This window comes from Candoia aspera, chromosome 9 (genome assembly GCF_035149785.1).
Source record: "Candoia aspera isolate rCanAsp1 chromosome 9, rCanAsp1.hap2, whole genome shotgun sequence".
Classification (NCBI taxonomy): Eukaryota; Metazoa; Chordata; class Lepidosauria; order Squamata; family Boidae; genus Candoia; species Candoia aspera.
The window spans coordinates 19,597,986-19,614,267 of record NC_086161.1 but is presented as its reverse complement, the minus strand read 5'-3'; the positions used below and the strand labels follow the sequence as shown (position 1 = coordinate 19,614,267).

Below are 16,282 nucleotides of genomic sequence, written 5' to 3'. Positions count from 1 at the left end.
ATATTTAGCCAAAGGCATTTGGATTATGGGTATCCGAGATATTTGTCAATATAACTGGTGCAGCCCAATAGCTTAAAACAGTCCTTAAAAATAAATTCATTTTAGCCCAAAGAATATGCCCAAGAATTACAAATCCTTAAAAGAGAGATGATCTCCAGTACCCTAAAAGGATCAGTCAAGAAAAAGTGTTTTGGTTTTTGTAGCAATCTTGATTACACTTCTGAATCTGGACAACTACTCCCTGTCTCTAACCTTCTCTTCCCAGTTCAAGAATGAGAGATAATGGTAGCTTCTCAACTCAAAATGATTTTGGAGGAAACCAATTTAAATTTAAATCTGCTGCAGCCTAGTGTCAGAGTTCAGACTCAAATTCAGGAATGAAAGATTCCTGGTTACTTTGGTGGATCATTCACGCAGGAAATAATAGCATTGGACAGAACTGACCACTCTTCCAGGATTTTATTTATGAATTTCTAAATTACTTCAGGCAAGGCTACTATAAGTCGTACACAAAAGCAATAGCTACAGCCAATATAACAGCAACAGTACACAATAATAAAGCTACACTATATAATTACAGTAAAATTGTAATTGCTATGATATTCCTGGCCCTAGAGATGCTTGCAGAGTCTGAATTTACGATCACAGTGGCTCCAACCCTCCTTGAAGGTAACGCCACTGCCTGTCTTAGAGCACTCCAGGATTTCTCTCTCACATGCAGGCACATACTGGAAAGAAATGTAGAGTTCCCCTTGCCGATAGGAAAGGAATGAACTTAAGGGTGGGGAGAACTTAGAGAAGTGATTACACCAGTGTTTCTCAACCTTGGCCACTTGAAAATGTGTGGACTTCAACTCCCAGAATGCCCCAGCCAGCATGGATTACACAGTCCAGAGAAGAGGGGAGTACAGGAAAGAAACCTAAAATACCCTGATTTTGTTTAGCGTAAGAGGCAGCAGACAAACTCTGATGAGCTTTCAAGATTCTGCTGTTACATCCTACAATAAAGAGCAATCCTTGAGTCCCTGCTGTGCCTGTTGTCAACCTAGCCTATCTCAAAGCCTGGCATCAATTCTGAAAGCCTCTCTTAAGTTTCTTTCAGCCCCACCTTAAACCGCACAAAATCAAGGCAGAGGAATTTTGAGTTTCTTTCTCATGCTTCCCTCTTTCTCTGGAACTGCAAGTCCCCCCACCACCCACTTAATGGCTGGTTCATTCCTTCCCTGACCCCAGATCAACCCAATCTACTTTGGGTGCAGGCACACATATCTTTGCGGCCACTAACGTATGATGGACATTCAGCTCTACCTCTTTCCTTCTCATGAGTCTTGCAGAGACAGTAATTATTTAGATACATATCAGATTCTCTGATACCATGATGAATGCTATTTTGGGAAACCTGTTTTGAAATAAATAATCTTGCAGTACTGAATCAGATGCAACCCACCAAGGCAAGGATGGAGAACACGCACCCTGCACTTTCCATTCCACTTCATAATCAAAATCACTAAATTTCAGCGATGTAATTTTGGGCTGTTTAGAAGGAGTGGCTTTTAGGAAGGGAATAGTGGTTCCCAGAGCAGTTCCGTGCCCATTCCCCTACTTAAAATCCCTCAAGATGCAAAAAGAGCTGAAAAAACAGCACCACCTCTTTTGCTGACCTCAGTAGTATGGTACCCAAGATTTAATACTCTACGGAGGAGTTTGGCTTGGTTGCCTTCTTCGTACCATTTCTCACTTACTTCTTATCCAAGTGCTCATCAGAAACTATAGAAGGAATCTCTGGACTGGGCTCATCTGATGGTGCTGAATGAAGACCTTCCACACCTGAGGTAGAGGGGCTTATGTGGGCTCGGCCAAGCCCCACAACTGCTCTTCCAAGCCCAAAAAAAGGCTTTTCACATTCCACATAACTGGGTACCCTGGAGAATATTTAAAAGGGAAAAAAAGAACCAAAACACAGAAAACTAAAATTTCTGCACCACTTTTATGCTTTTAAAGCAACACTTTATTTGATTTGCACCCCACTTTTGTTTGTACATCTCAAGGTGGCCTGCATAGTACTTCCTCCTCTTTTCCCCACAACCACCACCCTGTGTGGTGGGTTGGCTGAGAAAGGGGAACTGGCCCAAGGTCTCCCAGCTGGCTCCCGTACCTAAGTGAGGCCTCCCAGTTTCCATCCAGCTCCTTAACCGCTTTACCAAACTGGCTCTCAATGTCTGGTGTGTTTGAGAATTTATCTTTTCAGTGTGAATAAATGGAGCCTAGATTTTCTGAATCCAAACTCAAAATTATGGATAGCCATATACAGTTTTAGGCATAACAATGAGATCACTCCTTCAGTAATACCCCTGGCAGATTAAATTCCCTCTTCCCTTGAAACCCAAAGCTTGATCCCAAATTCTTCTAAAGGAGTGGGAAACCACCCAGGGCAGATCTGGAAGGCAGACAGAGAGTAGGGAAACTGCCACTGTGTGAGCAGATGTCGGTTCCTATAAAAATGGATTTATCCCATTTATCTTCTCAAGCTTAGAAGAGGCAGGAATTTTAAAGGGCATTAAATATAACAGATCACAAAAAATTGCAGATTGCAAGTTAAGTGCATAATGCTCAGATAAGATAAATCTCACTAATACCTCTTCACTACTTAAAATAATATAACTTTGCTGCTTAAAAAAAAAATCAGAACATAGACAATTTTGTTTTGTTCCTGGAAACAGCAATATTTTAGGATGGAAAGTTGCAGATATACAGTGGGACACAAATGATGAGTGCTAGCTTTTACGGGGCTGGGGGTTCTGTTTGTAATTAGCTACACATAACTGTCACAGCACCTTTCTGCTTAAAATAAAAGCAGCCACTTTATCACTGAAACTGAAATCAGAAAATTGATGAACAGAGCACTAAGCTGACTTCACAGTTGTCCAAGTAGTACACCAATCAAAGTAACCAAATATTACAGGGTGTTTAATGCAACCCATCATTTTTACCCAACCACCTTGGCCCCAACATTGCTTAACTCACATGCCACGGCCAAGAAGCACCCGCTCCACCTTGCTGTCTCCAGCTGGCCCTGCTCTCAACCCTGTGCACATCTGCTGTGCTGGGACATCTACTTTGGATTTCATGTTCAGATCACCCATTCCTCTCCCCAAAATGCCTCGACCTGAATAGACTCCTTGAAAAATAAAGTCAAGATAGAACACAAATTCTTCTCGCAGTTCCAGAGATAATTATTGAGGTATAAGAAAGAAGATTCTATACAGCAAGAGAACTTACCCAAAGGAGGCCTAGGAGTTACCTCAAAACCAAGGCCCTGAAACATGGAGGCCAATGTTGGAACAGACATGGAGGGCTCCTGAATTAGAAGAGAACATAGACTTTTACTTTTATGTGCTACAAAGCCTTAGTTAAGCCTGAAAATTAAAATAAAAGAAACAAAACCTGGCAGGTGAAGGTCTCCAGCTCTCTAAAGCAGCAAGATTCTTCTGTGTCAACAGGCTTTATTGTTTTGAAATAACCACAAGAAATAGGTTGTTTCAGCCATTTTCTTCGTTAATAAGTAATAAAGTCTAGCTTGTTTTAAGAATATAAATCCTACCCGTTTGCACTTGCAGAAAAATTACATACTTGAGGTTGCTTCTAGAGTAAATGTCTATGTAGCCGCTGAGGCCTTATTTTTTTGCAAAGTTAGCTTGAAGAGTATTCAGCGATGTTCCACCCTACAGTTTAGTATGGCATTGTATCCTTCCCTAATTGTTGTCCTGTGACCAGAATCTAAAGTCAGAACAATAACAAATCTTAACATACTTTTTTTCTTTTTGTTCTGTTATAAAGCTTTACATTCTGACCTCAGAAGCATTCCTTAAGCAACAGCTATAAACATGCCAGACAGAGAACTCACTGTAAAGAAAAAAATCATTTCTATCCAGCCAGTGTCCGCAAACCCATTGTCATGCGCTGCCTACCTCCGAGTAATACTCAGACGCTGATTCCGTGGAACAGGCTCTGGTTTATTCGCAGTGTAGATACAGTATAGGAAAAAAGCTGAGAGTGACAGGAGCGCGCCGGTGCGGGGTTTAAATACCCCGCGCCGGTCAGCGCCCCCTCACTCGCGGTTACGTCACCCCCCCTTTGTCCAACACGTTGTCCTGCCGGTAGGTGAGGGGTTGCGAGGCCCCGCTGGCGTTCCGGGATCGCCCATCATCGGTTTCCCTATTCCTCCGGTGATTGCTGTCAGCTGGGCGATCTCCGTTGCGTTAGCGCTAACAGCTTGGGTGTGCCTCGCGATCCGTTTAGCCATTGTCTCTTGTCCTTCAGTCTTTGTAAGTTGATGGCTACTTATCTTGAGCCCCTTCCCCTGTTTCCTTGTTATTGTCATGTGTGCCATTGCGCTGATGTCTTCAGCTCAACGGCACTCATGACACCCATGCATTCTATAAGACCAACCGCCTCTATGCTATCCCAGGCAAAGGAGGAAAGTACCACAGATTCAACAGGTCTCACCTACTTTCCAGCAGAAATTTATGTGGAATCAACTACTATTCACCTTTTGGCCATCTCCTGGTGACAGGAGTCCTCCTTCTGTCTTGTCTGTTGAAGGACAGGATTTGCCCCCGATGTCTGCAGTATCTTCACCCTCAGGCACCGGTGGAGGAGATTCTGGCACACGCCCAACAAGAGACACCTGGAAAGTGGCACCACCCCGAAACGGAGGCCTTACGGGGTACATGGTGCTGTTTGAGGGAAAATATGCCTTTCAGGACAACGTACGATACAATTACTTGCAGAAACAAAAGACACACACAGCAAACCAGACGGCAGAAAAAGTGATGAGGCTGCATATGATCAACCTATAAAGCTTATCATAGCCAACACCTTCCTAATATTGGTACTTCAAGTTTAGCCTCTCTTTCAGAAAACAGCATTTATTTTCCTGAGCAGACAAAATATACAAAGCAGACTTTTGTAAGAATGTTGTTTCTATCCACCCTTAAAACTTGACTTTCTCCCTTGACTGTTTCCCAACACTTGGCTCTTCCAGAGAATAATGTTAAAAAACAAAAGCAACAGTGTCACACACAGTTTATAACATTCAGTCACTAGCTACTAAACCAGCACAGATTGCTGGAGAAACCTCCATCAACAACCACTTGGGAGGGCTAAGGGGGCCAGAAAAAAAGTCCTGGGGAGTCCATCTTGTCCATGGGCCACAGGCTGCTCCACTGTGGCTAAGAACAAACCTATACATCATTCCTTTCTCTCTCCCTGTCCTGTGGAATGCTTGTTTTTTCAAATAATACTCATTGTGTTTTAATTTGTAATTAACTTTTAAAGCAGATTTCTTATGCTGGAAAGTGGGATATAAGTAACTGTAATAAATACACATGCACATACACACATATTCTGATTTGTATCATCTCTGTCTTCCAGAACTTTGTTTGGACAAAGTTTACAAATCAGGAAAAAAAACTTGTTACTGATTAAAGGAAGGTGCCCCAAATGAAATAGAGATCCCTTTATTATACCCATTTCCACAATTCTGTCCCATCCGCACAACACAGAAGGCTATGGTTCCCAATCCCATGGAAAGCGGAGACCAAGAGCCACTGAATGAGATTACAGGGTTCTCCAGAACCTTTTCATCAACATACAGAGCACATTTTCACAATCTTGTTAATGCTCACACTTACTCACTGTGCTACCTATTCTTATCTTGCAGTTACTCATCTTCTACACGACAGTGATTTCATGTGTCTTGCAGGGAGTGTACACAGAGGGTCCAATCACTGATATATCAATGATAAATCCTCTCTAATATGTCAGCATGCTGTTAGTTCTTCCCTTTCCCTCAGCTCCTTGTTTCAGCAGCCTTTATCATCCCTTGGACCACAAGTCTAAATGATTTGAAAATCAGCAGGGAAACTATAACTGGAAGAACTGGGGTTTAATATCAAGATGCTTTATTTCTTGTTCCAGAAACCAGAAGAACTACCATTTGGGAACAAATACTGTAACTAACATTCAACATTAACAAAGAATAAGTGATACATAATTTGGGGGAAAAAAAGATTCTGAGTTGGGTACTGATAACCCATGATAACCTTTGATTTTTCCCTTGATAACCGTCTCCCATTGCTCACATACAGTAATCCTGGCAGTTAAAGTGAGACAAGGATGCTGAAACTAGTCTCAGTCTTTTTAAACTATGAAAAAAATGGTTTACCTATACACTTCCATGCCTTGAGACAGCCTTTCCTGCTCTAGGTTGTCGAGGAACCAACTCACAGAATCCCCAGCCAGCCTGACTTCCTTAACCAGCATATTTATTTGAACAGCCCATTTACACAAACAAGCAGTACCATTTGATCTGTTCAGGTCTGCAAACCGTAACTGAATAACGAACATTTCATCAAATGGACTCCACACAAATATGCTCTCATGCAGCCTTCTCTCTCCTGATGTAAACTAAAGGCATGCTGGATTACAATTCGGTAATTCCCAAGCAATACTGTATACAAGTAGTCCTCACTTAACGACCATTTGTTTAGCAACCATCCGGAGTTACAACGGTGCTGAGAAAAAGGCTTATGACCATTCCTCACACTTATGACCACTGCAGCAGCCCCAATCACGCAATTCAGGCACTGGGCAACTGTAGCGCATTTACGATGGGTGCTGAATCCCACAGTCACATGATTGCCATTTTCAACCTTCCCAGACAGCTTCCGATAAGCAAAATCAGTAGGGAACTGTGTGATTCACATAACAACCATGTGATTTGCTTAACCACTGCAATAATGGTCGTAAAATCAAATCCAGATTCACTTAACAACCACATCACTTAGCGACCTAGATTCCTGTTCCAATTGTGGTCATTAAGCGAAGAATGCCTTACTGGACAAGGTGAAGGATGACAAGAGAAGGAAAGGCTTGATGACTGAATGAGCTTGTAGTTGGATTGAACTGTAAAGCTGCAAACTTCCTTTGCAGAAACACAGTATGTATGTGTCTCCCTTTAAATCAGTCTTGACTCCTGGCAACTACGGACAAGCCCCTGAAGTTTTCTTGGCAACGTTTCTGGAAATGGTTTGCCCTCGCCTTCTTTCTAGGGTCGAGAGAGGGGAATTGGCCCATAGTCACCCAACTAGCTTTTTGCCCAAGGCAGGACTAAACCTTATGGTCTCCCAGTTTCTACGTGGTGCCTTTAACCACTATCAGATGCAGTATGCTGTCCATAAATTCTCCTTTTAAATATGAGTGTGTGTTGGTTGATAGCTGTAGTGTTATTTCCTTCATTTTTTTTTCTTTCTTGATTGTATGGTTTTAGTAAATAACATTGTTGCTTTATTATTGTTTATTTTTGATATTGTGTAGATATGTTGAGAGCCCTTCCACCAAAGTCAAATTCCTTGTATGTTTGATCATACTTGGCCAATAAAGTGTTGTGCCGTGTCGAATCCAATTGGCTCTAGCAACCTGAATATACTGCACCAAAACATGAAGATTCTTGTGGCATCTTAAAAACTGGCACATTTATTACCATTTGAGCTTTTGCTCATTACAACCACTTATTATTTGATCTATATGGCCACCCATCTTAAACCTATGGCTCTGGGCAGCTAACAGAATAAAAACAAGATAAAAACATCACAGAAAAATAAACATAGAGAAGCCAATATAAAACCAACAACAGTCAACATAACCAAGATACCGGCTCAACTTTATCAATGCATGGAATATTATTCCGAGATAAAAGTATTTATTTTTATTGACATATTTTGTAATAAGTCTGCATGCTGCCCGATTCACAACAGATTCTAGAAAATACAATAAAATGCAACTTAAAAAATGTTCACTATCTCAATCCAAGACAATCAACACCCTTCCCAGAATTCCTAGCCAATAAAGACCAATTAGCTTGAAAACTAAGAGCTGTGGTCCCAACACATCCGAAGACCACCTAGGTGGAGGCATTCTATATACCCCATAATCACCAGCTGTATCCACATAGCAACACTTAACTCAGTTATTAAATTAGTTCCTTCTCTGGGTCCTCACATCACAATAAACCAAATGGCCAAAGTTCACAGAATACACTAAATCACAAGGAACCAACAAATCAAAAGGCATGGGTGAAACAAACCAAGCTTCACTTGCTGTACAAACACAGCCACTTGAATCTTAGATACGATCTGGTTTAAGCGCATTGTATGGGGGCAGCTCCTAACCGAGCCAAACAATACCACAAAGCCAAAGAAATCATCCAACCAAACAAGCCAGAATTGTATTTATAAGATGCTCCCACCCTCCAGGCACAGCCCAACCAAAGCTAAAAGGAACAACTAAGCTAAAATGAATGAAAATTACACAAACATAGTAAAATCAACATGCACTGTCATACATTGAGTCGTCATAAAAATCAGACTTATAATAATATAAAATCCTCAATGCATAACTTTGACACCCTGCCATCTAACTTTGCAATATGTGTGTGTGTATATAATATACAACAATTCCTTTCTCACTCCAATGGGTGGTGTGTGTCTTCCTCAACCTCGGGTCCTCTGCCAGAGGCCTGGGAGTTTGAGGGTTCTGCGCAGGATCTTAGCTGTTCCTAGCATGTGTGTACACGTGTGTGGGTGTGTGTGTGTGTATAATTAAAAAATACAGGATAGCTCTACTGCCTAATTTTACTAACCACCATTCTCAACATCTACTCACAGCTCCTTCCCCCAAATTTAAGTCGAGTTTAAATAATTTAATTCTGAATTAAATCAAAGTTTGGATGAGCTCAAACCGAGCCCGGTTCTGTAAGATCGCGCAAACGCAGCCGCGCCACGGTCGCCCGACCCGACGCAACAGGCAGCGGGGAAGCGAGGGGGGCTTGGAAGCGTATCCACACGACACGCAAAAACGCCACCCGAACCGAGACGGAGCGGGCTAACCACGCCAACCGGCCCCTCAGTCCCCACCCGACGAGGCCGAGCGGGTTGTGCGAACGCAGCCGGGGCGGCGCGGGGCGTCCTCAACCGGCTCTTGCGTTCCCGATCCCGCGGGTCCCCTGAGGCGAAAACGCAGAGTTCGCGGGGGCCGCAGAAGGGAGCGAGCCGGCTAAAGGACTGGAGGCGAAGGGCTCCCCGCGCCCCTCCTGCCGCGCGCCACAGAGAAGGAAACCACCTTGCTCCGCCGGGACGCCTTTCCTCGCCGGCTTACCTGGGAGAGGCCTCCACCGAATCCAGCGGCCTTGCTTCCGAGCAGGCAGGCGAAGGGCCTCCTCCCCCCGAGACGACAGCCGCTGGCCTGAGCCCCCAAAGGTCTGTCCTTGCGCCCAAGTCTCCTCAGCGGCCGAGGCACGAGCTGGCCGGTTAGGCGGCCGAGACAAGCCCGCTCATGCCACGCACCGCCACGCCCAGGGCGCGAGCCGCACCTTCACGCCTCTCTTCCAGCGCCTCATTAGGCGCGGTCCCCGCCACTCCACGGGGACTGCTCTCCTATTGGTGAAGGGCTCGCGTTCGGTGTCCGCCCCCGTTTGGAGCCGTCCAAGCCTTATCTCAACGTGGGGGCGACAGACAAAATAATAATCCCTCTCGAGGCAGCAGCCCTGGCCTCCCATGGGATTAACTTGGATTTATTTTAGCAAGGATGCCCGACGAGCACTGTTCTCACGGGTTAGTCTGTCTTCTACCGACTCTCTCTTTAGTGGTACGGTCCATTCACGAGAGGAGGGAAAGCGCAGAAGCGTGGCCGGTGGGCGTGGCCTTATTGAAAAACTGGGCGCCTTTTTCGGGGTGGCTGTTCTGAGTGCGCGGCGGGCTTCGGATCGGGGAAGTCAAGCTTAGCCCTTGAGTTCCTCTTGTTGAGGGCCGGTGCGTTATTCGTGTGTAAACCGGCCTGTGACACACTTATTTTCCCAAATATATACGGATTGAAAACTTTAAAAACCAGTAAATGCGGCAGGTTTTCAGATTTGCAGATTTACCATTCTATCACTAGAATTTGCATCAGCTTCTGTTCATTTAGGGATTCATTGCCAATTTGAACAGAGATCCCTAACTTTTGCATGCAATTGTATCAAGCCAAGCTGTGGCTTGTTTGATTTTGGCTTAATATGTAAGGTTAGGCAACTGTAAATTAGAGTAAACTATGGATATATAAGCCATGACTTAGTGCAATCAATAAACCCAGGTTTAATATTTCTAGAGAACCTCATGCCTCTTGGTGGGTGGGTGTGTTATGGGCTAAATGAACCAGATAGTGTGGAATTTATTAAGAAATTTAATGATTTCTCAAAACTACCAGAAGAGACCAAGGCAGACATGTCTCTGTGTGTTTATGTCAAAAAGAGTCAAGATGGTGGCCATGACTATCCATTGATGCCCCGCCCCTTTTCCCATTCAGTTGCATGCAACACAGTTTAAAAGGGGCAGCGCTTCAATGTCATTACACATGCCCATGAATGTGTGTGTTACTCGATGAATGTCACGCCTTCCAATTATTTATTATCTTTCCCAGCATCTATATTTCATTTTTTTTGGTATGCTTTCCAATCCAGTGGAATGTTTGAAATAAATTATGTAAACAAGATGGAGGCACTGTGTCTCAGTGGGACAACTCTGAAAACAGAACAGAGTGGAGCTAAATGTAGTATAGGGAGAGAAGCCAACAAAAGAGAGAGAGAGTTTAAAAACAAGCCAGATTTGTCTAGGGGCTATGGAGAAACAAAATACTGAATATTCCTCCAATTCATCTTCTGGGAGTTGCAGTTGGATAACAGCTCTGAGTATTAGTGACAGTTCCATTCTTAAGCCCCCCCTCTTTTCCCTCACATGACCCAGAAGGAGCATATGGGTCTTTCTCATGCTTCCTAGTGCACTCATATGGCCACTACTGATAATGGAGTTGAAATGCTCCTGGTGCCTTCTGTACCTTTGTTAGCATTCTTCACTCCCTAAATGTACATTTTATGGATGAACACATCTGATGAAAATCAATTGCAGCGCAGTCCATAAAACCATAAACCAGTGTTTCTCAACCTTGGCAACTTTAAGATGTGTGGACTTCAACTCCCAGAATTCCCCAGCCAGCACTGGGGGATTGGGGAAAGTTTTGCTGGCTGGGGAATTCTGGGAGTTGAAGTCCACACAGCTTAAAGCTGCCAAGGTTGAGAAACACTGCTATAGACTGTGAACTGTTAATTTTTAAGGTAGCCCAACATTCTTTCTTCTTTTTTCTTATGATTCTATCTATCCCACAAGAAAACATATATAGTAGATTTCCCTGGGCTCAGGCTTGACTCTTGATGACCACCTGGACACTTCCGTGTAGTTTTCTTGGCAATGTAGGAGATATTTCTCCCTAAAGTTCTTTAGTAATGGGGATCAGACACACTCTTCACTGAAGCACACTTTGTCTATTTCTGGTACTGGAGGCAGCAGAAGCAAAAACCTTAAAGGGGAGGGACAACCCCAATTTAATGTAATAAAAATTAAAATATACATGTGATTGGGTACCACAGCAAAGTATTTGACTGGATATAGAACATCATGTGGTTACTGAAGTCAGTGAAGTCATTAGGCAGAACTATGAAGTAATGGGGCACTACTACAAAGACCCTGGTAATTTGGGGAGAATAAATAGGTGGTGTCCTGAACATAGTTTCTTGAGAATTACTTTAGTTTAGGGACTCGTCCCTGGGGGAGCTGTGGGTGTTGATGACCGACAGGAAGCTCTGGCGTGGGCTGGTCCATGAGGTCACGAAGAGTCGGAAGCGACTAAACAAATAAACAACAACAACAGGGATTTTCAACCATGGTTCTGTGAAAGGTCACTAGGGGTTCCCTGGAAGATCACAATTTATTTAAAAAATTATTTCAAATTTGGGTAATTTCACATTAAAGAGGTTTGTTTCACTCTTTATTTGCAGTTTAAGAATACTGTTAATGCATATATACAGAAAGCCAGTTTGGTGTAGTGGTTAAGGCATCGGGCTAGAAACCGGGAGACCAGAGTTCTAGTCCCACTTTGGGCACAAAGCCAGCTGGGTGACCTTCAGCCAGTCCCCCTCTCTCAGTCCTCAAAAAACCTTGCCAAGCAAACTGCAGGGACTTGTGCAGGCAGTCTCTGAGAATTGGACATGATTAAATGGATTTTTTAAAAAATGCATATATACAGGCCTACATGTGAAACAAATATAATAATTTTGTAACTTCTGGCCTATATTTGACCTGAATGTGCAGGGGTTCCCCCAGGCCTGAAAAATATTTCAAGGGTTCCTCCAGGGTTAAATGGTTGAGAAAGGCTGCTTTAGTTTAAACTGTCTCATTTCTTGTTTACCTCTTAGCATCCATGCCAAACTATCAACATTTCTTGGCCTTGTAAATGTTGTATGGCTGAGATGACAGGTTTATTTTCCTGGGAAAGTGTATTTGGGGAGGGGGTAATTTGAGTGGTAGGCGGCAGTATTGCAACTGAAACTCCCCCTATGACCTGAGTTCAATCCCAGCGGAAGATGGATTCTCGGGTAGTTGGCTCAGGTCGACTCAGCCTTCCATCCTTCCGAGGTTGGTAAAATGAGCACCCAGCTTGCTTGCTGGGGATGGTGACGACTGGGGAAGGCAATGGCAAACCACCCTGCTATAGTCTGCCAAGAAAACATTGCAAAAGTGGCCTCCCTCCAAAGAGTCAGACATGACTCAGTGCTTGCACAGGGGACCTTTCACCTTCTTTTTCAATTTACAACTAACTTGAAGCTTTATTTTCTCCTTCAGTAACAAGAGGCATAAATATATCAGTAAAAGAAAACAACATCTCCATCCCCTCCAAAATCCTACAAAAGAAACATATATATATATATATATGTATGTATGTACATTTGTTTGTTTGTTTGTTTGTTTGTTTTAAGGCAACATACTAGGATTTTAAAACAAGGGAGAAAGCAGTCACATCCAGAAAGTGAAGCACACCTGGGAGGGGAGTGGTGGAAGCAACCAATATCTAATGCAAGGACAAAGTTCACGGACAAACATTTGATGTCATTCCACATGTGGCACCACATGTGGCACCATTTTAGCTTGCTGTGGGATGCCATTGCAAGGAATAACTTCTCTCACTGGAAGTCACCCAAGTTAAGGAGTCAATTATTCTATAGTAATTTAATTTCTTAGGCCAGGGGGATTAAATCCAGACAACCATTCAATAGCAACAAACAAATATGAAAAAACTCTAACATCTCTGCCACCTAGTGGTCATCTGGATTCTTGCAACCCAGATCTGGTAGCCCTAAAAAAGAAGATAAGGAACTGTTAAGCCTGAAGAAATATACTTATTTTACCTCAAAGCATTCTCCCTGCATGCACATCCTGGGGTTTTCATACCGGATCCCAAATTAATTTGCAGGGTATTATCAGATGAATAAAATGTGTTCACTTAAATTCTATCTGGTTCACTGGCACATATTCTCAGGGAAGTGGGATTTCAACCTTCACAGCTTACCTGTACAATACTGGATACATCTGCTCAGGATTCTCTTATGAAGCCTGTCTATAAAGCCCTACTGAACTTGATAGAGTTACTTCAGGGTGAAATGTTCCTCAGCCAAGATGACTTTAGCCAAGAACCTGGGAGTAAATCCTACTGAATTCTGTGGAGCAGTCTTTCTCAACCTTGGCCACTTTAAGATGTGTGGACTTCAACTCCCAGAATTCCCCATTCCCTTGCTGGCTGCGGAATTCTGGGAGTTGAAGTCCACACATCTTAAAGTGGCCAAGGTTGAGAAACACTGCTGCGGAGCTTACTTCTGAACTAAGACGAGTAGACTTGCCTTGCTCTGGGCTTCCCATACACCCTACACACAGACTAGCACACACACTCTCTGCACCAGAGTAGACAGACAAGCAGTCCGCACGGGGAAATTTAAATCTGTAGGCTGAATCATCCATTTTGCCAATCACATTTTATTTCTTCACACTGATGTGCTTGTTAAAACCCTAAAGCAAAACTCACCTCCAGCCTTGCTGAGGTTGTTCCATTCACAGGCGGTGAGCCATTGATTTCAAGCCCCATCATTATGCGTAGAAGTCAGGAGCAGTGAAGTAGGAAGGATTTTTCCACGGCTGTTTCTACGCGAGGAGTTCAGCCAACCGGAGAGGCACCGAGAGCGGCGGATGGGTGAGTCTCAAAACATCCCCATTTTTTTTTTTTTTTTTGCTAAAGGCTGCGCGCTGCGGCCTCATCCCGGCTTTTTCAGCACCATGGTCAGCGACAGAAGCCCGACCGTGCTGCCGCCGATTCCACGCGTAAGACCTGCAGCGTTGATCCCCACGATTGTTGGCCTTAATCTGTCCCTCCCAATTCGCAACAAGAGATCTCAATTAAAGCAGGGTGCCTTGTCTTAGAGTCCCCCATCCTCCGAGGACGCCCCTGTTTGGAGGTCACCGGAAGTATCCTGTAATACTGTATACCTATGTATATATATATACTGTATGTGTGTGTGTGTGTGTACACACACACACTGTATACCGTGGCCCCTGCCCTATGGAACACTCTTCCCCCAGAGGTGAGGCCAGCTCCCACTCTCCTGGCCTTCCAGAAAGGGGTGAAGACCTGGCTCTGTCATCTCATGGGGTGGGAGGAGGGATAATCAATCCTGGGGGTGGTTAGCACCTTGAAGAGGCCTCCATGAATTACATGAATTTGATTAACAACTTTTTAACATTCCCATCTTGGATTTTATATTTATATTTATATTGTTATTTAAGATTACTGTTTTTATAGTATTTTAACCTGTATTTATTTTTAGTTTGATTGTAAACCATCCAGAGTCACTCGAGTGAGATGGGCAGTGACGAACTTTGAAATATAAATAAAAAATAAAATACATGAATTCTCAGACAATGCTAAATCACCATGTGTTTTTAGAATTGTTTTATTACAAAAACCACAAGTGGCTTCTCTATTTATTGTAAAACAGTAAGCCCTGATTTGCAAGCCTCAGTATCTGGTTCACACAACAGATTAAATCCAACATCAAATAAGTCACAGTGAGGCTTAGGGACTGCACAGTGTCCTGATGCAGTCATTGGGAATAAGCTAGCTTTTGATAAAATAGTTTCAAAGATGGATAGTAATTGAGGACATCCCCTGGCTGTTCTGAAGGTTATGAAGTCTGAGAACAGAGAGCACTCATATCCCAGTTTAAGAAAGGGGTTGTCAAGTGTTCAACCTCAGCTGATGCAGGTTTGAAGGGCAATTACAAAAATAATTAGTACATTTTTAGCATTTTTCATATGTTCAAACAGTCCCCAATATAGTATTAGTATTAGTTTTATTTAAATCAAAATTACTATTTCTTTAGCCAAAAGGGCAGGACCATGTTTGATGTAGATCAGACTCCCCAGCCCCATTCCTTCTGTGTTGATTTACAGTTTTCCTGACTCTCAGCCAGGAGAGCTATTTTATATTTATTTATATTTTGTACTATTTTAAAACGGTAACCCAACATCTCCACATAGCACCATGTTGGGAAAGAGTGATGCATGGAGACCCATAGATTGGACATGCCACACCTAACAATGATAATTTGGTTAGTTAATGTAAAATTATTCTGTGTTTTCCATTAGCATTTGTATTTTGCTGTCGTCGTTTCTTGTGTATCTCATCTGTAGACTGCTGAGAGTCCTTAGGGACTCTCAGTCTATAGATGATGATGATGATGATGATGATGATGATGATGATGATGATGATGATGATGATATAAACCTTACCATAACCCAGAGCAATTAGAAATGTAAGTTGGTTCAACATATTAGGCTGGAATATGGTTGGCTGTTTTGTGGCTCAGTGTGATCTACCAGTCAAGCTAACATAGTTATTTTGGAGTGTTGTGAGAACCCAAGCAGTTGGGACTGCCTTACACTAATGAAACTAGTGGTATATCTAGCTTAGTTTTAGTGACTGGCTACAACCCACCAAGATGTTAGACAGAAAATCATTTATGTATTGAACAAATGTATATGGCCGTCTAATTCACACTTCTTAAAAATTATATTATATTACAGCCTTACTGGAAAGTTCCAAAGGGGTAATCTGGGATTTTTTTCAGATAACATATACACTCTATTGGTGAGGCATTATGTATTTTCCTGAAATTACAGCCATGGGACTAAATGAATTATTAGCAAAGATGTAACTGAAGACTGTCCATTGCATGATCCAATGTACTCTAGATACAGACCTGCACTCATTTTATAGTTAAATTATTAAACTAAGGAATAAAAAGCTG

The 16,282-nt window shown here is 42.9% G+C and overlaps 1 protein-coding gene across 1 annotated transcript; it reads right to left on the bottom strand.

Moving 5' to 3' along the window:
* Positions 1 to 1,738: 1,738 nt before the first annotated feature.
* LOC134502805 (uncharacterized) lies at positions 1,739 to 14,067 on the bottom strand. The gene is made up of 8 exons (XM_063311299.1): positions 14,005 to 14,067; positions 9,431 to 9,494; positions 9,217 to 9,360; positions 8,949 to 9,064; positions 4,550 to 4,687; positions 3,280 to 3,358; positions 3,025 to 3,178; positions 1,739 to 1,922 (listed from the first exon to the last, which is right to left on the bottom strand). The coding sequence occupies exons 1-8, from the start codon at positions 14,065 to 14,067 to the stop codon at positions 1,739 to 1,741; spliced, it is 942 nt and encodes a 313-aa protein (XP_063167369.1).
* Between the last annotated feature and the right edge of the window lie 2,215 nt (positions 14,068 to 16,282).